The sequence below is a fragment of the Cavia porcellus genome, unplaced genomic scaffold, assembly GCF_034190915.1.
Source record: "Cavia porcellus strain 051 isolate PalLab524CR breed Dunkin Hartley unplaced genomic scaffold, mCavPor4.1 scaffold_23, whole genome shotgun sequence".
Taxonomy (NCBI): Eukaryota; Metazoa; Chordata; class Mammalia; order Rodentia; family Caviidae; genus Cavia; species Cavia porcellus.
The window spans coordinates 7,484,597-7,507,994 of NW_026947506.1; the positions used below are offsets into that span (position 1 = coordinate 7,484,597).

At 52.7% G+C, this 23,398-nt stretch overlaps 1 protein-coding gene across 5 annotated transcripts in view; it reads left to right on the forward strand.

Annotated features, from left to right (window-relative positions):
• The first annotated feature begins 3,336 nt into the window (after window positions 1-3,336).
• Wdfy4 (WDFY family member 4) overlaps window positions 3,337-23,398 on the forward strand; it is a 216,713-nt gene continuing 196,651 nt past the window's right edge. Inside the window, exons 1-2 of one of the 5 annotated variants that reach the window (XM_013148615.3) lie at window positions 3,337-3,490; window positions 17,408-17,642. In XM_013148615.3, the coding sequence (XP_013004069.1) occupies window positions 17,424-17,642 (219 nt within the window). In that variant the 5' untranslated portion in view covers window positions 3,337-3,490; window positions 17,408-17,423. Of the gene's footprint in view, window positions 3,491-16,303; window positions 16,812-17,407; window positions 17,643-23,398 lie in introns of those variants that run through there. The other 4 variants (XM_063233765.1, XM_063233764.1, XM_063233763.1 and 1 more) reach the window with 4 other exon arrangements.

Below are 23,398 nucleotides of genomic sequence, written 5' to 3' on the forward strand. Positions count from 1 at the left end.
AATCAGTGCCCCCTTAGCCAGGGCAACCACCACCCGACCTTTCCCCACCACCGATTAATTCTGCTTGCTGGCCAATTTCGTATGAATAAATTCCGTGTGCAGCTTCTTTCACTTACACCTGATAGCTATGTGACTGATTCCTGTTGCAGAGTGTATTAATACTCGTGTCCTGTTTATCGCACAGTTGCATGAATTTACCACGATCCATTCTGTACTGATCAACATTTGAGCTGCATCTGTGTTTAGCTGCCATGCATGAAGCAGTTAAAAATACTCAGGTGGACGGACACGTGGATGGGTCGTTTGCTTTCTCTAGGACGAGCGCTCAGAAGGGGAAATGCTGCCGTAGGTGGGAAGTGTGTGCTTCCCGCTATGAGTGGTGGCCAAGAAGCGGCCGCAGCGTCATCTTTTCCAACGTAATTCCCCACCGTCTCTCCTCCCGCCGTGCAGGAGCGTTCCGGGCTCCATATTCCAGCCAACGTTTACCGCGACCCTGGTGAAGGTCTTTTTCGTTTCTGCCCTTCCAATGCATATGCTGGGGCAGCAGGCGAGGTTTTAATTCATACTTGTTTGAAAGCAACGTTGAGCACTTTTTCAAATGGCCCTTTATTTGGGGGCAGTGAAGTGTTTATGGGCATTTTTAGCCTAGTTTTTGTTGAGTTGCTAACGCTTTTGGTATTGATGTGTTGGAATCCTGTATTCCCTTGGGCAGGTAGATGCTTTTTATTTTCTTCCATTCTATGACTTAAAAATTTCCTTTTAAGTAGAAAATTTTAATTTAGATGAAGGGGAGTAATCAGCGTGTCTTTTATATGTATCTCTGTATCCAGGAGATCTTTGTCTTGCATAAATATTTTCCTGTTTTTTTTTTCTAGGAGCATTATAACTTTATCTTTTACATGTGTGTCTAAGAGCAAATATAATCCTCATAAGAATTCCAAAATCATTCTTCACAGGAATAGGAAAAGCACCAAAATTCATGAAGAATCATAAAAGACCTTGAATTTTGAGGTAAAGAACAAAACTAGAAGCCCTGAATTACCTAATTTTAAAATATATTACAAAGCTGTAGTAGTCAAAACAGCATGGCTGAGCCTAGGCAAAGACCCACTGATGACTGACCAGGATGGAGAGCACAGAGACAGATCAGTGTATTTACGGTCAGCTGATTTCCAACCAAGGTGGTCAGTCCCTTTTCCTTATGGCCCTCCATGTGGTTCCTCTGCTGGAAAATATTTTGTTTCTCTTGAGTCTTTGTACAAAGTTCTCCCTCACCTTTTTCATTGCCAATAGCTGTACCTCTTCCCTTTCCAAGCCAGCTGCACCCCAATAGCCTCACTGTGGTCCCACAAGGCACCCCCATGAGAGTTGGCCTGGGCAGGACCTCGTTTCTAGGGCTCCCACGTCAGTGTAAAGGGCACAAGGGGAGTTAGGCGGCGATCAGCTGCCTGTCTCCACTTCCCCAAAATGAAACCGCCCTGGCTGGCAGGTGGGGGGCTGCTCACGAAGCCTGTGACGTGAGTGGGGTGCGCGGTGCCCAGCACCCCGGGCATATTAGAAACTGTGGGGGAGGGCGTGGTGTCCAGTGGGCGAGCAGGCACCGGGGCAGGGCAGCTGCAGAGGGAGGTTCGTGATGTTATTTCTCATCTCTTGGGCTCTTGCATACTGAATGAGACTAGCATGCTTTGTTTTAAAAGCCAGAAAAACATTTACTACTATTATTAAATTATCAGCTCTGCATTCCGTCCCTTTACCCACGATTTTGCTTTCCCTGCTTTGAGTCCCTGAGGGCCTCGGGTTACGGCCGGCCTGGCTTACGAGCACCTGGGGCGAGGGTTTAGTTTTAACTCATGACCGAAGTCTTGAGTTATGACCCAAAAGCCGGCTGCTTGTGAAAGGATCTCCGGGCCAGGGTCTCTCTGAGGACACTGAGGTCTCCGTGGACGGGAGAGAGGCTTTTAAGGCTGAGTAGAGGAGCCTGAGCCTCCGGTGACACTCTGAGGGGGACTTGGAGATGCTCTCACAGTGGATTGCAATTTGCTGCCTTAAAAGAAAGTGCAACCCACTCTGGTTGGCATGGTGACACCCAGCGCCTTGGTGGGCACCCGTGGCTTCTCGCAGGATGGTCTGCAGCGTCCTCGCCCTCCCGGTGTCTGTCTGCTCTCTGCTGTGGGTGGTGGGAGGATAGATGCTGGGGTGTAGGGACCCCAGTCTGGAGCCCCAGGTCATAGCCGGGCACATCTCTTCCTCCGGCTGTCGTCTCTGTGGCCGAGATAAAGCTCCACAGCCAGTGCTGTCCGTGTGCTTGTGACCTGGGAGGGCAGGAGATGTCACTGTGGTCTGTCACTTGCTGTGACTCCGAGGAGCTGGGCTGCTTCGGGGAGCAGGGGATGGCGCTCGCCTGCTGGCCCTGCAGGCACAGTACGGCATGATTCTCAGGACATAATCACAGGCGCGAGCATCAGACATGCATCTCGGAGAAGTGGATTTTTTTGTTCTATTGGTGCATATGATCGATACAGACCTCATTTTGGCATGTCTGTACACACATAAAGCGTACTTGGATTGTGTCTCCCCATGACCTCCTCTCCTTCTCCCTCCTTTTCCTCTTTTCTAATAGTCCCCTTCTACTTTCACACCATTTCTCTCCTTTAGGTCCTGTGTGTGAAAGAAAGTGTGCACGCTTGTCTTTCTGAGCTCCAGTTCCTTCTGTTTTCCTGAAAATGGTAGGAGCCAATTCTTTTTCACGGCTGACTAATATTCCACGGCATAGACAGGCCACATTTCCTTCACCTGTTCCTAGATGCTGTATCTGGTTTTGCTCTTGTGAGTTGTCACAGAGAACTCAGGTCTGTGATTCACATTTTCCTGTCATTATTACGGTCACTTAGTTGTATTGCCCCACAGCTGGTCATCTACCTCAGAGGCTCCAGTGGGGATCTGGGGATAAAGAGGCCAGGAAGGCCGGGCTCTCTGTGCCTGGTGGGTGGGAGCCGACAGCCGGGCCCTGTCCCTGCTTCCAGTCTTCCAGTTGCTCGCCTCGGCTGTCTGCAGTCGTCTGGGGCTTGGCAAGGTCTGCAGGTGCTGGTGGTCGCAGGGACGCGGGATTTAGTCCTTTGCTGCAGAGCTGGGCATTGCTTCTCGGTCCTCAGCTGTGGACAGCTCAGCTCAGGACCCTGTGTGCAGAGGCCACGCCGGCTGGAGAACTCAAGAGCCACCCCTGGATGGTGTGTGTGCATGCACGCATGCGTGTGTGTGCTCTTGCGCCTGTGCCAGCGTGCGTGTGTGTGTGTGTGTGTGTGTGTGTGTGTGTGTGTGTGTGGCCGGCAGCCCTGAGTTCCACTTCTGCTTTCCCCAGGAAGCGAGCAGAGGCCCTTCGCCTCATAGTGAAACGAGGCTGCCGGGCAGCCGGCCCTTCTCAAGCCCCAAGGGCTGCCCGGGATGGAGGCACCCACGCTGGTGGAAGCCCGCAGGCCCTGACGCGCCCCAGGTAGGCCACCTCGGTCCCACCGGCCGCTTGCAGGGTGTTGGGTTGGGCCTCGGCCACTGCCCGAGTGACCTGGAAGCCAGCCCGGCCCGAGTGCCCTCCAGTGGCCGGGCTGCGGTCGGCCCTGGGTGTGGGAGGAGCTGCTGGGAGGGATCAGGGCCCCTCGGCTCCCGTGTGCACTGCGGCTGTGACTCTGGGGTCCTCTGAGCCACCCCGGGGTCCCCCTCTGGTCCTCATCTCCCACCACAGGCCGAGTCCTCTCTGGGGCAGTGTGTCCCTGCAGCAGCCGCAGAGGGTGACTCTCGCCCCCGGGCCTCTGGGCCTCTGGGGAGCGCGGAGCTGGGGTCCCTCCTGCTCCTCTGGGCCGCATCCTCAGCCGGGTCAGCCAGGCCTTGGAGGCCAGCTAGGAGATTTCCTAGGTCGAGTAGCTGGAAAAGGCAAGCCAGAAAAATTGGGTTGTGCAGAAGTGTTCAGACCCAGCCAGCCCCTGGCTTCCTCGTCCCCGACGACCCTCCTCATCCTAATGCCTTCGGGGAATCCGCCCCCAACACACGAGCGCCTCCCCCATCTGGATTTATTGTTTCTGTGCTTTTCTTCCCTGGTTTTACTCCATGTGTGCAAATGCTCGAATAAATGTGATCTAGTTTGGTGCATTTTTGAACTTTATAAACACGGAATTATGTTCTTTCGAACTTGTTCAATCGGCTCCGGTGGTGTCCTGAGGTCCCTCTGCGCTGCTGGACAGGCCTGTAATGTGCTCGTGGTAACTATCCTCCGTGTGCCTCTCCGAGACCTTGCTGAGGGGCCCTTCGGTGTCGCTAGGGTTTAACTCCAATTCTCAGGGTGCAGCGCGGGCTCTTCCTGTGAGTGTGTCCAGGGACGTGTGCAAGGCTTTCTCCTGGCGATGGGCTCGGGGTCGGGAGGGAAGCTGACCTTCAGCCTCAGCAGGTGATGCTGTGCTGTTCCCCAAGGTGACTGCACCTGGGGGATTGTCCTGGACCCCGCACAGAATAATCTCTTACACCAAGTGGAGGGGCATTTGCACAGAGCCACACACATCTCCTGTTACCTCAAGGCATCTCTAGGTTAGGTGCAGTAGCCAGGGGCTGACCGCAACCTCGCAGAGCTGGCAGGCGGGCAAGGCCTGGTACCCCGGGTACCCCGGTCAGCAGCCCTGTGGCCCGCTTCGCACCTCGGCCACTGCTGGGCGCTGTTGAGTAGGTGGCGGCCTTTTCTCTGTGGGTTTATCATGTTCTATCCTGTTGATTTGCTATACTGGTGGCGTTAGTATTTTGGTCATGGTTATTTTTCTCTAGTTTGTGCCTAATTTCCTTGCGTTGTGATTTCTGTCAGTGACTGAGCTGATTAATTTCCAACAAGTTTGACTTGTCTACCGGTTCCTTTACGGGAGCTCTTATAAGCTGTGAAGTATGCTCCATACTCTGAGGTCATAAAATTATTTTCACAAATGGAAGAACTTTATCTTGTGCCTTTCAGTCTCATGTCCGCCTGGAAATGGCCTTTCTGCATGGGGCGAGGTAGGGATGATGTACACTTCCTAAGATTTTGCATTCCTCATGTGGATAGCCAAGAGCGCTCCATTTGTGAAAAAAGACATTTTTAGCTGCTGAATTACACAAGTCATCATGTGGATGTGAGTCCCTTTCCGGGCTGTTTACAGTTTGCCAATGTTAAATAATATTGCTTATTTTAAGTTTATAAATAATTTTGACATCTAGGAAGACTTCCCCACTGTTTTTTCTTCTTCTACCATTCTTTTTTTCCTCGTACGGGGAAAGAACTCAGGCCCTTGTGCTTGCCAGGCAGGAGCTTGTGCCGCTGAGCTGACTCCCTGGCTCCTCTCCTGCTGTTGTTTCTTGGCTACTTTTATTAATTTTCTTCTTTGAAGCTTAGAACCAAATTCAACAGACATGTTCATGTTGGTTCTGAATACAACTTGGGGAGAACTAATATCTTTATGAAAATGAGCTTTTTAACGGCACAGTGGTGCATACTTAGAATCGCAGCACTCTGAATCCCAAGTTTAAGTCTATCCCAGATAACTCAGTGCCACTGCATCTTAAACTGAATAAAAAAAGGCTGTGGATGTAGCTCGGCGTGCGTGCCCTGGGCTCAGTCCCCAGTTCCACAAAAAAGTAAAGTCTTCCGATACATGAATACGGTTTGTTTCCTCACTTAAGTTTTCTTTAAAGTACTTTAGTAAAATTTTACAATTTCTTTCATTAAACTGGTGCCTCATTTTTTTTTTTTACATGGATTCCTGGGTGATTTATATTTTACATTACCCCCGTGCTGTTAAGACTTGTTTTTACTGTTGCTAATGAAGACTTGTATTTCAAAGAAGACTCATCTGGTTTTGTGTGCGCGACAGATCGTCAGGGAGCAGAGGGAAGGGAGGCTGTCACCAGAGACGCGCGAGTGGCAGCCGGGCTGGGTGGCGGTGGCTCCCTGGAGCTGCGGTGCAGAGATAGAGAGCGGTCAGAGCCTTGTTCAGAAGGAGACACTGTCCTGAGGGGAGGTCATGATGCTGCGGACGTACAGTCCGGAGGAAGCGACAGAGGCCGGAGCAGGGGACTGCGCCTCACAGCCTGGGTGCAGGGCGGTGATGGCGCTGGGAGGCGGCGGCTGTTGGGGAAAGAGTTGATCTGGGAATCCCGGCTGCCTACGAGACACTGTGGGGAGAGGCCACGCTGGTGGCTGGCTTGTCCTGGGCCTTGTGACAGTTCGGCCACCTGGGGTGGAGAGGAGCAATCCTTACCGGAGGAAAAGGGGACCCTGCGCTTCCTGGAGCTCCGTGGCCACCCCGGGCCACCTCCTGTTTTATTTACAGCGAGGCTTTGCATCCACCGTCTCCCTCCAAGCGCTGCTGACCGTGGCAGTCCAGGTGGACCTGCAGGAGCCTTCCCGAGCCTGTGGCTGGGTTCCTGTGGGAAGCGTAAGCCTCGGAGCTGTGCTCTCCCTCTTGGGGAAGCCGTGCACCGCACCGCAGTAGAAACGGGGCCAGGCTGCGCTGCGGGGTGCTGTGCGCTTAATATGCTCTGGATCTCAGAGATGTTACAGGCTGACAACAGATCTTCATTAGCGCTTAAAATGTTGACTACATATTGAAATAAAAATATTTGCATATATGGCTACCCCTCTGTATCTGTGAGCTTGGCTCCAGAAACCTGCCAAGGACCCTCAAATCCTTTATGCAAAAGTTCTTTAAGTAAAGTAGCAACCTACAACACAATTCTTCCTTGCCTTTACCATCTCAAGATCACCAGCAATATTTCGACATGCAAAGCTATGTAATATAATGTAGCAATATTGTTATACTGTCTACACATAATATAATACAATATAATATATAAAATAGCAATATTGTTATATTGTATACACATAATATAATATAGCAATATTGTTATACTGTATACACACAATACTATATATATATATATGATTAGATAATGCTATTTAGGGAATAGTGAAAGAAAAGACGTCTCTAAAGTGTTTGCAGGTGCACCTGTTTTCCCCAGTGCTTTTTACTTGAGGGCAATTGGATCTGCTGATGGATGGAGGACCTATTGGGTTAAAGAAATATATAATTGAAAGTTTAATTTTATCTAGTTATTTTTACTTTTTTCATGTGGTTGGTAGAAAAGATAAAATTGCACATAGAGCCTGAGCTTGTGACTAGCTTTCTGTTTCTGTAAATAGGAAACTTAATGACTTAGGGAGACCCTACCTCAAAAAAAAAAAAAAAAGGACCAGGGATGTAGTTTGATGTTAGTCCCTGGATTCAGTCCCTAGGGGTAAAAGAAGGAGGAGGAGGAGGAGGAAGGAGAAGAGGAGGAGGAGGAGGAGGAGGAAGGAGAAGAGGAGGAGGAGGAGGAGGGAAAGGAGGAGGAGGGGGAGGAGGAGGGAGAGGAGGAGGGGGGGGAGGAGGAGGAGGGGAGGAGGAGGAGGGGGAGGAGGGGGAGGAGAACTCAAACCAAACTGAAAAAATACCCCAAGACGAAACAAAGGAGTGCTTGAGCTAGGGGCCATCAGAACACAGCTCCTGCTCACTCTGGTCTTCCGGGCACACACCTGGGGGCACTGTGACCTTTCCCCCCGCCCCCCCGGGGCCGCAGACACGGGGACCTGGTGAGGGAAAGGAAGGCCGGGCTGGTCACGCAGAGGGCCACGGCCGCTGCCCACAGCACTCCCTGCGGTCACTCGCCTAAGCGTGGGCCCATTCTGAGAGACTCTTCCTTGCTCTCATGGTTTTGTGTCAGGACGGTTTCATTTTTCACGTATTTCGCTTTGTTCCCCCTCTGAAGCTCTGTAATGAAATCCCTGTGGCTTTCACAATTGACGTAACCCTCAGTGGGGGGACTCGAGGGTGACACACAGGCCGGGCTGCGGTGCCCAGGATGGCGCTTGTCCTCTCCGCCTGCACACTGCATCACCCCAAACTCTGGGGCAGCTCTGTCCCCACACAGGGTCCTGTGCAATAAGCTCGTTAGCCTTAAACTGTTGTTTACATTAATAGGCGTTTGCAGTGCTGATGGTTGCACTCATCCCGGGGAGTTTGTCCACGGGCGGAAGACATCTTGCTTCTTTTTCCCGTCCCTTTCTTGGTCCCCTCCCCATCTGCCAAAGCTCTAGGACTGATCCTAGCTCATCCTGCTTTGACACTGAGGACACCAAGGCAAGTTTTGGGGATGTTCGGTTGCCAGTTCTTAAAGCATCTGGCTCTCGTCTCCAGCCTTGGTGCTAAGCCTGTGGCCCCAGGAAACGCAGAGCCTTGCAGACCCTGCTGAGGTCACCCCGGCCTTCAATGGGGGACATTACCCAGGAAGGGAACCAGTCCTGAGATGAGGGGCCACCCAGACCTGCTTGACCAGGGCCACCCACCCTGCCGACCACACGAAAGCCCTGACCTGTGCCTTGGTTCCCCTTTTCTGCAAAACCCCGAGGTTGCTTTCGGGTCTGGAGAGCAGAGCTTACACTTCTTCATCTGCCCTTCCCTGTCTGCACAGTGCTGATCCACGCTCGTTTCCTGAGTCAGGAGCTGAGTCTGCTCTGTGGGGTCCCTGAACAGGGACTTTCTGGCCTGAAGTGCAGGGCCAGGACTTTTTCATGAGCAGAACGGAAGGCTGAATAGCAGGAGTTCCAGGGGGCTGGGGGAGGTCACACGGGGATGACACCATGTGGACCTGGACTCTGCCTGACCCCACGGGGGCTCCTACCCAGCTTCCCCTTGCTGTACCTCGATGGGACCTCACGCGGCCCCTTGTGCATGGGTGTAGCCCGAGGAGGGCCAGGTGTGTGCAGAGTTTATTCAGCTGGACCCCTTTGGGGGTGGGGTGTGAAATTAGGGAAGGAAAGGGTTTGATCGTAACACCCAGAATCCCGTGAAAGGAGATGACGGTCAGAGTGCGAAACCTGACACACTGACCTTGATTCTGATGCCTGTTAGTATTCGATTACAGGTAAATTACTTGCTTCTCCTGTACCTGGGTATGTGCATCTTGCTTTGTCTGTCTGTTGATGCCTACCTTACAGGTAGGTGCAACCAGAGGCCTCGTGAGTGTTGGTGACCATCACTTTACCCCTGCAGTGGTGACTCAGGAAATATTTCATGTCCTCCTGGTGGGGGCCAAGCTGCTGAGTAGTTTCAGCATGGGAGAGGCTCCCGATGAGGGCTGACCTGTTGATACCGAGCTGTCCCAGCCATGTCTTGGAGCCTCCAACGGTGTCTGCACCATTGCTGAGCTGAGAGGCCTCTGCAGGGGAACCGCTCCCTGGCTGTTTCTGGCTATGTGGAACTCAGGAACCAAATGCAGATATAAAACCAGCCCCTCCTGCAGGCCGCCCTGAGTTCCCGTTCCTCATGGCTGCTGCTGAACCTGCAGAGGTGTGTGCTGGCCTGGAGTGTGGCATGGCCTGGGACTCGAAAAGGGAAGTCCTGAGCTTCTGTAAGTTGCTGGAAGCCCCTGGTTTCTGCCAGCTGCTGGGCCTGTCTTCAGAGGAATTCCTGTGTTCCAGAGCCATCCGGGCGGCCTCCTCCCTCTGGTCCTCCCAGGCAGATTGGAGGCCCTGGGTGCTGGGCTTTGCCTGAAGGGACAGGGAGGAAGTGGAGACACTGGCCTGCTGGACTGCTGGGCTCCAGCAGTGGTGACCACAAGCTCCTGTCCTCTGCCTCTCTTCTGCTCTTGCTGCCCTGCCTGCGAGGTCCACCTGCTCTGCATCTACCTCAGGCTCGAAATCTCAGGGACAGCGCTGGCATCCTGGGGTCCCTCCTCATGGGGGTACAGGCCTCAGCTCCAGCCCATCTGCGTGCATTCTCAAACCCACTGCTTGCAGTGGGAAACCCATGACTGCACGAATCGGGCAGCCAGCTGGTGTAAAGTGGGCGTGATGTGGAGATTTCTCATGGGGCTGGGACAGCTCACTTGGCCTCAGACAGGGTCCTAAATGCAGACCAAAGTGATGGCATGGGATGGGGAGGAGCCACGTGGTGCCGGCTGGAGCTGTCACAAGGCCTGCAAGGTAAGAGCAGAGCACTGTGTGGACAGTCGCTGGCCCCCGACACGCTCCCACACAGTGGCCGGCTTTATCTCTGCCGTAGGCTTGCAAGGTAGACATCGTTCCATTTTACAGCTGCAGACGTGTGGCTCAGACAGCTGTCACCAGGGCTCACTCAGGCAGAGGTAGACCAGGGTTTAGTAGGAGCCTTGGGGGTACTGCTGGAGGCAGCCTGGCCTTGGGGATGGACAGGGTCTGAATGCAGGGTGGGTGGCTGGAGGCAGCTAGGGACAAGGATAGCTTTCAAGGGGCTGGCTGGCCAGGGGAGCAGACGGCAGAGAGGCTTGGGATCAGGCAGACCACGCTGCAGGGAGCCATGGGCTCCTCCCCTGCACGGCACCCTGAGCCCACCTTTGGGGTCAGCGCGGGGCTGAGTGACTGTCAGTGAGGCCCTTAGTGCCTAGGGCTGTCTGCTTTGGTCCGCTGATGAAGGTGATCAGGGCCAGGTGGCGGGGCTTCTGTTCCCAGAGTCCTTCTCCAGGGCACCTGTGTGATGCAGAACCTCACCGAGCGGTCGTGCTCAGGTGCCTCTGCACCCTGGGGATTTGTTAAAAGTCTGAGCCCCACCAGCCCTACTGACAGGGAAGCCGTGGGATTGGCCCTGAGAAATCTGGGTTTTAGCAATGTCTCCAGGGACGTGCAAGTTTCAGGGCCAACAGGCTCTCCTGGAGGCTGGGGTGGGCTGCAGGTCTCAGCTGTGCTGGGCAAGGATGCCCAGGAAGCAAGCTGGCGCCTACCACCTGCCACCAGCCTCCCCTTGGTGCCCACGCCTGCCCCTGCCTCCTTGCCTGGCTTCCCCTTGCAGACAGTGCCCTCAGGCCCCGAACTGCCTCCTGCAGGACCCCGATGTTCTGACCATTTCTGCAAATTCTTGGGTCTGATTTTCTCCAGGCTGCTCTGTCTCCTGCTGCTTCTGACCTCATCCCTGAATTTTCTCTGTCTCTCTTCCACAGGAACACTGTCCTTTTTGTGCAGACCTGACGCGGGTGTGGCCTCGCCCCACCCTGGGTGTCTGTTTTGGACTGGGAGTCTTTTTTCTGAAAGCCGCGGGTAGGGTGGAGGCTGTCTTTGCAGGGTAAGACAGGGGTATGGGCATCTGCAGCAGGCAGCCAGGACCTGGCCTTGGAGGGAATCGGCTCACACATGTGCTTCTGTCCTGTGCCAATTGGTTGAGAGCTTCCCCAGCTCCAGAGCCCAGGGATGACCAAATCCCTGCAGCCGGAGAAGGGTGAAGTCACAGACGCGACAGTAAAGAGCAGGGTCACCGTGGCCTCCGTGCCTTCTAAGCAGCTCTTCCTCTCACGGGCTATGGCGTGGGGCCCAGGCTGCCTCCGACCCACGCTCAGGACTGCTCCACGCATCTTTGTGGCCTGGAATAGCTTCTCCGGATACCTGATCTCCTAGGGCTTCTGTGTCACATCCCACACCCTGGACCCCTGCCTCTCTGCACGACTCTCACAGCAAATCAGGGTGCAAACAGCCCTCAGGGAGTTCATCCATCCAGCAGCAGACAGTGGTAGCCCTGGAGCTCCCCTGGGCTCCAGATGACACCCTGGGCCAGGACTGTGGAGGGCCCGATGCTGGGGCAGGGACTCCCAGAAGCCAGCTTAGGGCTGCCTGGTGCTGCTGAGGCCTCGGACCGTCCCTCCCTCCCTCCCCCTCTGCTCACTGCAGACCCTCAGAATGACCTCGGGACGCTGCTGTGGTGGCCAGGGTGGGCTGGGCCCTGATCTGTGTCTCCTGTCCCCACCAGCGGCTCCAGTCTGGCTGGGAGGAGGCCAGGCTGCAAGGTCCCTGCAGGCCCACCAAGCAGGGAATCGGCGTGGCTGGCTGGGGACGGGGCTCGGGCAGCCTTCTCTCCGCCCTTAGAGCAGTGCCATCCGGGATTGCTGAGGATGGGGGAGGGGAGATGAAAAGGTGCCCGGAAATGCCCATGCCAGCTTGGCATGGGTAAGTACTCATCCCCTAGTCCTGCCAGGAGAAGAGGAGGGTGCAAAGGCAGGCATGGGTCTCTCTGCTCTGTCTATGCCCGTTGCGTTGACCCCAGCCGCCTGGCTGGAGTCTGTGCGTTTAAGGTGCTGATGCTGGTGAAGAGCGCCCCGAGTTTGTATTCCCACAGGGACAAGCCAAGGGGAGGGGATGAGTCTGGGAGCTGCAGGTTAGGGTCCTGACTTTAGCTGACACTTGGGGGTTTTATTCATCACACATTTTTTGCATTAATTTGCATTAATTTTTACACGTAGTGCACTAATTTCCCTGGCCCCATGAGACGGCCCCAGGACCCTTGTCTCCATGCCACCCTTCTTCCTGTGTACTGCAGCTCCTGGTGGCACCCACGCAGGACGCCCTTGGGTGTCGAGGTAGATTTTGCACAGCGGGTCCTCACCTGCGGGGACACCCCGTTCCCCTCCGGACGAGCGAGCAGAAGCAGGCGCAGGGCGGATGGGACGGGACGGGATGGGCAGCCACAGCCCTGATGTGAGTCAGACAGCAACTCCGGGCCGCTTCACGGATCCTCATTTATTTCTTGTTTCTCAAAAATCCTTGGGCCTTCCCGAAGGTGAGGGGAGCGTTTCGGTTCGGTAAACCGGGCAGCTGGGAGGAGGGGATGGTGACCTTGGGCACGGCCACTGCTGCTTACTGCTGGGTGCTGTGTCTGGGCCTTGTGGGTCTGATCCGGAGGCCAGTGCTGACTCGCTGCTTGATCCTCCTGGACGGGGGCATTGAGCTGCTCCTCAGATGGCCGACCACACAGTGACCCTTACAGGACAGTGATGGCACAGAGCTCAAGGGCACCAATCCCCAGGGATGAATGGCTCCATGTGGGCAGGGGAGACTGAGAAGGGACGAGGGTGGGCCCTCGGTGTCATGGATGGCAGTTTGAGGCGACACAGTACTGTTGCATGTTTGGGAGAACCAAGGTAAGCGTCTGGCAGAAAGGCAGACACGCAGCTCCCGGAGGAGCGGGAGGGAGAGGAGAGGAAGGGGCCGAGCTCCGGCCGCTGCATCCGCCCTTTCCCTGACTCAGCGATCAGGAGTGTTTTGTTTATTGAGCATCTACTTGGTCCCAGCTCATCACGAGCACAGTGATCTCTCTTTTGCACAGCTGGTGCTTCGTGGGGATGTGGCTTTCTGGGTTTTTTAAGCCCTGAGGAGAGGCTGAGGCCTGTTGCTAGGCACCCATGCTGGAATGCAACTCTGTTTTTAGGTTTTATTTTTATTAGTTCATTTTTGTAGCATGCAGTGATGACACTCCTCACGGGAAGCTGGTGCCTGCACAGGGTGCATCTTAATTCTGGCCGTAGCCTTTCCGTCTCCTGGTCCCCCTTCCACCTGCAAGCGATCTACCTCCCTGTTTTCTAGGATCTATTTTTCTTTTTCTTTTTATTTTATATGTACTTTGAGCTCCTTATATAAGTGAAATCATGAGATATTTAAGCTTGTGCCTCTGATTTATTTCACTAAACATTATGGTCTCATCTGAGTTCACCCATTTTCCTGCAAAATGAACCCAGATTATCCTTCTTTATGGCAGAGTAGTACTTTGCTGTATGTAAACAGCAGTCTGATTCCAGGTGCCAGCTTGCCTCGGGATGAAGGCAATGATAAATTATGCACTATGGTTAAAAACCAAATGAATGCAAAAAATCCACGATGAACAAAACCCAAAATTTTAACTAAAGTTAAGATCCCACTTTGGGGAAAAATGGGCTAAGAGTCTGAACAGTTCACCCACCGTTAGGTCCAGCCCTGCCTGTGGGGACTCCGGGAATTGATCCCGAGTAACCAGGAAGAGGCAGACTCAAGACATGGTCACAGCAGCGCTGACCGCGGTGACCTGACTTCTAGAACATTCTCTGTCTCGTAAAACAAGAAACAAAGCTTCTACAGAAAAGTAGGCTCAGGTTAGGAGAAGTCAGCTCGCAGAGCGGGCCCTCGGGAGCGAGGATCGCGTTCCGTGGCTTGACGGGATGGTGGGGTGACTGCAGCTTGGAGGGCTGGAGCAGGCCACAGAGGTGGCTGTGAAGTGACAGAGTCCTCGGGCGCCTGGTGCAGCAGGGCGGTGACGCAGGCTTCCGGAGCCGTCTTGTGGGACCGGGTGGCCTTGGGCAGGCGTGCGTCTGTAAGCTGCTCCTGCGGAGACCATCTTTGGCTGCCTGCGAGGGACCTGCACGGACCTGTCCCCGCAGCCCTGTGTGCAGACTGGAAGTCGTACAATGAGCCATCTCAGGTCACTTTGGGAACAGACAGGTAAATAGCGTGTGATGTCCCCTCTGGGGTGCAAGGTGGAGGCCGACTTGATGAACGCTCGGGTCCAGGGACATAATGCTGAGCAAAACGGTGACACACGGGAAGCCCTGGGCCCGGAAATGCGGTGTGCAGACTCCTGGCCTTGGGGAGGGGGCCGTGCTCCAGGGGGCGGCGTGGGGACGGATGTCCAAGGAGCAGACACACTGGGGAGCAAAGCTGAGGACAGCCTGCCCAAGGCAGGGACGGAGTTGGGTGTGGGCAGCCCCGCCGTCCTTCCCGGGGTTCAACTCCCCCCAAAACCAAGAGCCGTTCCCAAGCCCCAGCCAGACGCCCAGTTAAATCAAAGTGTAAGTAAAAAATCTTGCATCTGCAATATTAAAAGATATTCTTATTAGTGACATCGTCACAGACAGAAGCTGAACTATTAGCGATTGGTTTTCTGGTTTTATTGTCTTCCTTCTCGGGTTTCGACAATGAACTGACATCACTTTTGTAGCAAGAAAATGCTTTCTGACTGAATTTTACATTGTTTTATGTTCTGCTTTTCCACGGGCAACTGAATCTTCGTGCTCCGTGTAATTTTTAATTGACTTGGAGTTGGAATTCACATATATGAAGAACACCATGATAATACACTTAGAGAAAGGGTTCATTTTGGCTCACAGTTTCGGAGGCTCAGTCCCTGGCCCAGTGACTCCTTCGTCCAATCAGCAGCCTGCAAGGAAGCCAGGCTCATGATGGGGGTGAAAGGCAGACACGGGGAGGGCAAGGACCCCCAGGTCTGTGGAGGCCACTCCTCCAGGAGCCAGAAGGTCTCCCACCAGGCCCACTAGTAGCTGCCTCTTAAAGTTCCCATCATGGCCAAGAACACTAAGCTTGGGACCGAGCTTTCAACACACGGGCCTTTAGTGCTCCTTCAGAGCCAAACTGTGCCACACTTTTCTTAAGCTTAACACTTTGTAAGTTTTATCAGATGTAAACGTGTGTGTAACCACTACCACACTGGTACCAGACATTATCACAGCACGGGAAATTCTATTTTGACCCTGCCTATCAAAGTCTGTCTTCCCCACTCTTAATCTCCAGGAGGTGCTAATCTTTTTCATCCACTGAGATTGTTTGCTTTCTAGTTTCACATAAATGGATTCTTTTCACTGAGATATTTTATGTTTTGTTTCTTTCACTTGGCCTAATGTGTTGATCCTAGTGTGTCAATAGTTTATGCCATTTTAATGGGTTGTATAGTATTCCACTGCATGGATATACCACAATTTGTTCACCCATTAAAGAAATGATTTGTCTAAATAAAGTCTGAGCTAAGAAGCATGTGATTTAAGAGAAGCCGGGGACATACAGATTTGTACAACCAAGTGTGAGGACGTTTCAGGGGGAATGGTAAACTTTCCCAAGTGACGCGGAACTAACTCCCATTTTGGCCTCCAAGGAGTGTGTGCCCAGACCAGACACAAAGTATGATGTGCCTCCTCTGTGTGGCCAGAGAGACACTCCGGGTGACCTGCCTCTGTGTGTCCCTCTGGTCACTACCCTATGATTGTGGGCAGGTTTCCACATGGCGACGTTGAGTTTGAGGTGCTTCACGCAGGGAGTCTGGACATCTAGGTCTGTCCTTAGAGTTTGTTGTATGACAGACAAACAAACCCCAAACCCCTGTTATGCTGTCCGTCACTGCCACTCACCTCAAAGGCTGGACGCCTGAAAAATCAAGGGTATGAATAAAGGCAGAACTGGGGGCTGCCTGTCTGGGGATCGGGTCTTGGCTGTTTTCATCTCCTGAGTCCACACTGCTGGCCTGCACAGCCCGTTCCTGGGTGCCCTTGGAGAGGGCTTCTGTAAGCTTGGGGACTCAGGGGGTCACTAGAGGAGGTCACAGCTATGGGGTGTGAACCAACACAGTGCTAAGGATACAGGGTCTGTCGCTCCCGACTCACGGGGTAGGCGGAAGCGATGGTCAGATGCAGACTCCCACACCTGCCAGGAAGGCTGGGAGTGAATGGTGGCGGTAGCCACACAATTCTGTGTACAAATTTACACTACTTACGTGTGCATGTAAAAAAAAGTTAAAAATGGTGCACATAGACATTGCTACAACCCTGAAAACTTGCTGATAGTATATACCCCAAGAATGGAATTATACACCCTTAGATATGTGAACTCTATGGTACGTAAATTGTATCTTAATTTAAAAAATAAATAATTTTAAAGAAGTATTTCATACATTTACAAATACCGATACAGTATTAGGCATGGCTGAGCACAGGGTGAATGTTTAAATTAAAACAAAATTACTACAGTAAAAGATGCGTTGCTCTTAACCCCTCAGAATGATCTCCGCGCTTTGAGCACACCCAATCTTTTTGCTAAGTTTCCTCTCCGGAATGCCCAGTTCCACCGTCACGGCTGCCTCCGTGTCCCGAATCAGTTCAGAACTTTCAGCATCCCTGTGCCCTCGGGAGGAGCCAGCGGTCCAGGGCGCCAGGTGGGGCTCTGTGGCGCTCGGGGACCCACCGTGGTGTTTGTCTGAGCTGCCGTCCCCCGATGGCCCTGGGCAGCCACAGCCTTTACATTTGTGATCACGCCCGGGAAGACTCACAGAGGAAGGCTTGCAGACCGGCTTCAGAAAGGACGGGCACCGTGCTGCTCCTTAACCATTTAAACACCCACCGTTGCCCAGCCTCGTATTTACACAACTCCTTTGCTTACTCTCAAAGTACGGGGTGGTTAGGAAAACCAGCGTGCTTTCGCCTTGGAGGCGCCTGTGAGGACCTGGGTCCAGTTGCTCTTTTTCTTGGCCCGGAGGGTTTCTCCCCGCACACCCAGAGCAGAAGCACAGCTGCGGGGAGCCCAGCCCGGCGCCTGGCACACACTGGCTCACATTTCGGTTTCACCTAAATCAGACTCTCCTTTTTAAAAGCCTTCCTCATTTGAGTGAGTTTCAGGTTCGGAGAGGAACTCTCTTCAGGAGGAACTGAGCCGCCGAATGAGCCCAGGGTTTGTCCCGCGGCGGGCAGGCGGTGGCCAGGAAGTGACGATGCAGGCAGGGCTTTTTATTTTCTTTGTTTGCTCTGGATTCAGATCTGCTTTGACGAGCATGGAGGCGGGAGCGCTCCCACAGGCCGAAGACAGAGCTGAGGACCCAGGCTCCCGAGACGAAGGAGGTCCTGACTGCCCACCCGGGGGGCAGAGCCCCGACCCCACGGTGCTCTGGGACACGCTGGAAAGGAAGTTCCTGGAGCACCAGCAGGTGACACACAGGACCCCAGAAGGACGTCAGAGGAGCCTGCTGAGCCTTCTCCCTCTGTTCCTAAAGGTCAGCGTTCCTTTGATGAAACTGTACTGAAAATTAAATTAAAGAATCAGTGTACATGTGCAGTACAGGGTGGTGACATTCTCTCTGGGGAATGGGCACATTTCTATGCATAAACGTATCTTGGTAATTTTTGACGCCCTTATCCCTGATTCCCTAACCCCTTTCTTCAATTTCAAAGTGTCTGCCTTTATTTTACTCTAGTTTGTTTATAATTTTTTTCTCATGTGAAGAGAAACCATGTGATGTCTAACTCTCTGTGTCTGACTTACATCATTTGGCATTATGGCCTCAAGGCCCACCCATGTTCCTGCAAATGCCCTGAATTAATTCATCACTGGTAGATACCTCCTATGTATCTCTATCTCTATCTCTATCTCTGTCTCTGTCTCTGTCTGTATCTGTATCTCTATCTCTGTCTCTGTCTCTGTCTGTCTCTATCTCTGTCTCTATGTCTGTCTCTGTCTCTATCTCTATGTCTGTCTCTATCTCTGTCTGTGTCTCTGTCTCTATCTCTATCTCTGTCTCTATCTGTATCTGTATCTGTATCTCTGTCTCTGTCTCTGTCTCTATCTCTGTCTCTGTGTCTATCTCTGTCTCTATGTCTCTCTGTGTCTATCTCTGTCTCTATGTCTGTCTCTGTGTCTATCTCTGTCTCTATCTCTGTCTGTGTCTCTGTCTGTCTCTCTCTGTCTCTGTCTCTCTCTGTCTCTGTCTCTGTCTGTCTCTATCTCTGTCTCTGTCTCTATCTCTGTCTCTATGTCTGTCTCTGTCTCTATCTCTGTCTCTGTCTCTGTCTCTATCTCTGTCTCTATTTCTGTCTCTATCTCTGTCTCTGTCTCTATCTCTGTCTCTATGTCTGTCTCTGTCTCTATCTCTGTCTGTCTCTATCTCTGTCTCTATCTCTGTCTCTGTCTCTGTCTCTGTCTCTATCTCTATCTCTGTCTCTATCTCTGTCTGTCTCTATCTCTGTCTCTGTCTCTATCTCTGTCTCTGTCTCTGTTTCTGTCTCTCTCTCTCTCTCTCTCTGTCTCTATCTCTGTCTCTGTCTCTGTCTCTGTCTCTATCTGTATCCATACATCCACGTCCACACCCACCCCTCTACCTGTGTTCCTTTCCTCTGTCCACTCGTCTCTGGATGGGGACCTGGCCGTTCCCAGAGCTCGGCTGTTGTGACCTGCGCTGTTATAAACTTGGGTGTGGACAGCATCTCAGCTGCTGTCTTTAAGTCAGTTGATAGCTCACACAGCGAAGGCGGGCCACACAGAATCTTAGCCTAGCGGGCGATTTGGCCCCTTCCGTAGCTGGTTTCTTCACTGTCCGCCGGTCCTTTTGCTGTGCAGAGCTTGTGATGTGACGTAGCCCTGCCTGTTGATTCCCGGTATTGTCCCGGAAGCCCTCGCCTGTCTCTGTGGCTCCCTCTTTGACTTTGAGCAGTTCCCAAGAGCCAGCTTTTGTATCTAGGTCTCTGACCTGATTTTAATTTGATTTTCGTGCAGGGTTAGTGGTAGGGGCCTCGTTTGGTACATGACTAATCGGTTTCCCAGGCACATTTGTTCAAGAGGCTGCCTTTCCTCCCATCTATGTGTATGACACCTTTGTCAAAAACCAGACAGCAGCAGGCACGTGGGATTGTTTTTGCCTTCTGGTTGGTTCCGTTGGTCCCATGTTTTTCTTCATGCCGTTTCCATGCTGTTTTTGTTACTCTACCTTTGTAGTATAAAACTTAAAATCAGAAATTGCCATGGTTCCATTTTTTTGTTTTTTCCTCCCCTCAAGATCTCTTTGGTTGTCCTGGGATTTAGCTCAGCTGCATAAAGGCCTGCCTTGCAAGCGCGTGGTTGTGAGTTCAATCCCTGGTACAAAAAAAAAAATCGCTTTGGCTGTTCTGGATCTCTTCCGACTCCATACACATTATAGATTGGTTATAACTGATGCATAGTGATTTTACATGTTTTTGGGGTGCGGTGTGGATACAATGCGTACACGGGCCTTTGGGTCAGAGAGCGCAGGAGTGTGATTTTGGTTCTGACCTTCTCTAGCTCGGTTTCCTCATCTGTGAAGGGAAATCAGTGCCATTCAGGTGGGAGACAGGCCGGGGACCGCAGAGTCGTGGTACTGGGAAGAGGACACGGCCGTACCTTCCTGCAGCCACCCGGCACCTTCTGCCCCGTGCCTGACTGTCGCTGACCCCGTCTCTACCACTCCCCAAATTGCTGACACAACCTCCTTTGCTTTGGCTCCCTGGAGCCCACCTCTGACGAGCCCTGTAGAGGCCAAATATTACAGGCTTCTCATCATTTCCTTAATATCTGTGCTCGTTTATTAAGTCCTGCAATGCCTACGAACCTGTTTTTTCTCTTTAGTTTTGACTAATAAAACCCGGTCTGGGTCCTCAGCCTTCTTAATTAAGAACTGCTAGGAAGGAAGGTGGGGGTGGGAGACATCGTGCAGATCAGAGCTGAGCTGTATCTAACGCCCGAGAACATTTGTTGGAATAAAAGCCCTTGTGTAAGCAGGCATGCTTGTAAACATGCTGTTTTGGGTTTTACAGCGGAAAAGCAGCGCTCTTCAAAGATGTCTGGGAAGGGCTCCCTTGGAAATACCAGAACCTAAAAAATTATATCATTTCTCATGCCATGAGGCCCTGAACATCAAAGCCTTATGCACAGACTGGTTGTCATGGAAACCATGCCCAGTTTGAGATTTGAGACTCCTGGGTGATTATATGCGTCTTGAACTACTTCAGTTGAAGAGGGCTTGAGGTACTTTGCTCGGTGGAACTTGGTCCTATGCTTGACTCTTCAGGATGGTCTGCGATATGCATTGTACCAAAGCAATGCACGCCAGAGCGTTTGAGAGGTCTCTGCATTCCTGGGGTGTGGGGTCCTGCCTGACACCCGGTTCTCTATCAGGAAGGAGTGACCTACGAGGTCAGGGCGTGGCTGGAGGTCGATGGCCATGCCCTGCCCACCTCCGTAGCTGTCACCTGCTGCAGCCTGGGGCATCTCGAGGTTTGACATGGCCCTGGTCCTGGGCAGCTGACTCTCAGGATCTCAGGGCTGTTGGTTTGGCAACTTCTTTGCAGAGATTTTTCTCCCCCTCTGATTTTCTCCCATAGCTGACTCCAAAACACACAGCAGGAAGGGCCTCCTCCCATGTTTCTGTCACTGTTCCCATGGAAGCAGTTGACTCTTGGGTAGGTGTGAGGCTGGCCTTGGCTTGTTCTGTCTCCTGTTGCCTTCTGGGCTGAAGACTGACTGCAGGTCACTCAGTCACTCAAGAGTCTCTGTGGTGGGAGATTTCCTAGTATCTCCTGGACTGGGAGCTCCAGCAGGGAGATCAGAATTCAAAGTCTGGTTTCTACTAAATATGTATTAATTTTGCCCATTGTAGCATCAAAAAACAATGTAAATCCAACCATCCTAGAGCAGGGACAGTGTGTCTATGGTTCAGGTAGCATCAGCCAAAGTCAAATGACAGAAAGAAAGAAAAAAAGAAAGAAAGAAAGGAAAGGAAAGGAAGAATCAGAACAAAGAGGAATAGTCTCCAGCAGTCGAGCAGTATCCACATGAGAAATGCACGATCCTGGGAGGAAACCGCACCTCTCATGGTTTACACCGGTATGTCCCCAACACCCTCATGTGCTCATGGGCAGGGATGTCGGGAGAGGACGGGACTGTGCGGTGCTATCGTGGACCTGCTGTTTGGAGGCGGGGTCTGGTCAGAGGTGGCAGGTCGCTGGACGTGCACTGGAGGATTTATGTCCCTCTGTGATGCGTGCCGTCTCTCTTTCTGGCTGCATGGCAGCGTGAGCAGCTGTTCTTCCCTGTTCTTCTCCACCGTATTTCCCCCTCTTGCAGCTGGCCAACTATGGACTGAAAACCTGAAGGAAAATACACCTCTTCTCCTTTGAGCTGGAGGTGTCAGGTATTTTGTCTGAGTGATGCAAAAGTGACTAACGCCCTGAGTTCAAAGTTAGGGAGGCGCAGGGCCTCCAGGTGAACTCCTGACGTCCGGACAAGCAGCTGCTGTTGCTGGTAATGACAAGGTCATATTTCCCAGGCTGTGGCTGGCTAAGCAGAGTTTATGGAGAATATTCCCGAGTCCTTGCATCAGCACTGTGGAAAGGGTTTGCAGATGGGGAGTAACACAGTCCAGGTGGTTAGCTGCGGACTGGAACCATCTGGTCTACCCGAGTCTCTACTGCTGACCGGCCGAGGGTTGCGTTGCTCTGTGCCAGCCTGTGTGGCTGTATCTGGTTTCTCTTTCTCTATCTATCCATGACTCACTAGACAATGACTTTGCTGTCTAGGAACTTGCTTTTCGTTTGGGCACAAAAACATTGTCACCCTGTGCCCTTGTGATGTTTGGAGAACTGACTGCAGGATATTGCAGGTCGGGAAAGGGCTTCGCTGCTTCACATAGGAAGTGGCGTGGGGCCGATGGCCTGGCAGCGTGCAGGGCGGTGTCTGTAGGAAGGATTCCTGATGCAATCGCTCCTCTCAGCCTTGGTCTTTCCAGTGCCCTGTTTGCTCACAGGTCATCACACCACAAGAAACGGCTTCCAGTAGTGAACATGGCAGGTGGCGGGTCCTGGTCTGGGGCTGAGTTTGCTTCAGTGGAAGGGAAGCCTCCAGGTCCCCCCGTTGCTCAGAGACGCTCTGTGGCATGGTATGCACAATGCAGAGCTACAGAGATAGCGGGTGAAGCAGGTTCTTAGGATGTGTAGGAAGCAGCACATGCCCACAGTAGGTGTAAAATCCCCCAGGGTGTGGGACAGGTAGTCTGGGTGGGATCACGGCGGGATACCCAGAGATGTGCGGGTGTGGTGGGTGGTGATGTGTGAACCGGGTCCCACTCCTCCAAGCAGAGCATGAGGTCTGTGTCCCCTGTCCTTAAATCTGAGTGGATGGGTGATGCCTGGGCTGGGCCGCGCTGATACAGACAAGGGAGCCTCGAGCTGCTGTTTCTTGTTGCCTGGAATATTCGCACCCAGGGCCCGGCAGCTCTGTGAGAACAGAGTAAAAGCCTACTCAGAGAAGAACTGAGCCCCCAACCTGCAGCCGTGACTGCTGCCCGCAGCCAGAACTACCTCCCAGCCACACGGGTGCCGCCCGGGAGGTGGCTCCGCCCTGCTCGGCTGCCCTAGCTGCCTGGTGCAGAGGCGGCCATGCTTTTTGACTCCGGCCCAAGTTCCAGATCCATGAGCTAAACTGATGACACCATCGTTTTAAGTCACTCAATTTTGGGGTGGTTTTTCAGGCAGCAATAGGTAACTGTGACAGTGGATGACATGGGGAGGAATCCACAACATAGAGGTGTGCACGCACGCGTGTGTGCCGTGCGTGTGCATGCATGCATGCGTGTGTTGTGTGTGTGTGTGTGTGTGTGTGTGTGTGTGTGTGTGTGTGTGTGTTTGCCCACTCTCAGGCTAACTACCCTGAGCGGTGCAGCGGTGCCGAGCTCACGCCCTTGAGTGTGGTCAGTTATTCATACACCAAGGGCGGATCTAACTGACAATCGAAATTTTTATTCTTTCAGTGAAGCTTTGATGCGGTACTTTTTTAATTTTTAAACTTACAAAGGAGGTCGCCCGCTGTGTCATGCTAGCTGGTGAACCTCAGGGACCGTCTCAGGTTGGCAGAAACACACTGAAAGACAAATTCCGGCCCTGCTGTAACCGCGAGAGGAACATCCCGGTCAGGCTGGAAAACCACCGGCTTCCCTTTGTCATTCGAAAGCTGAGTTTCCCTCAG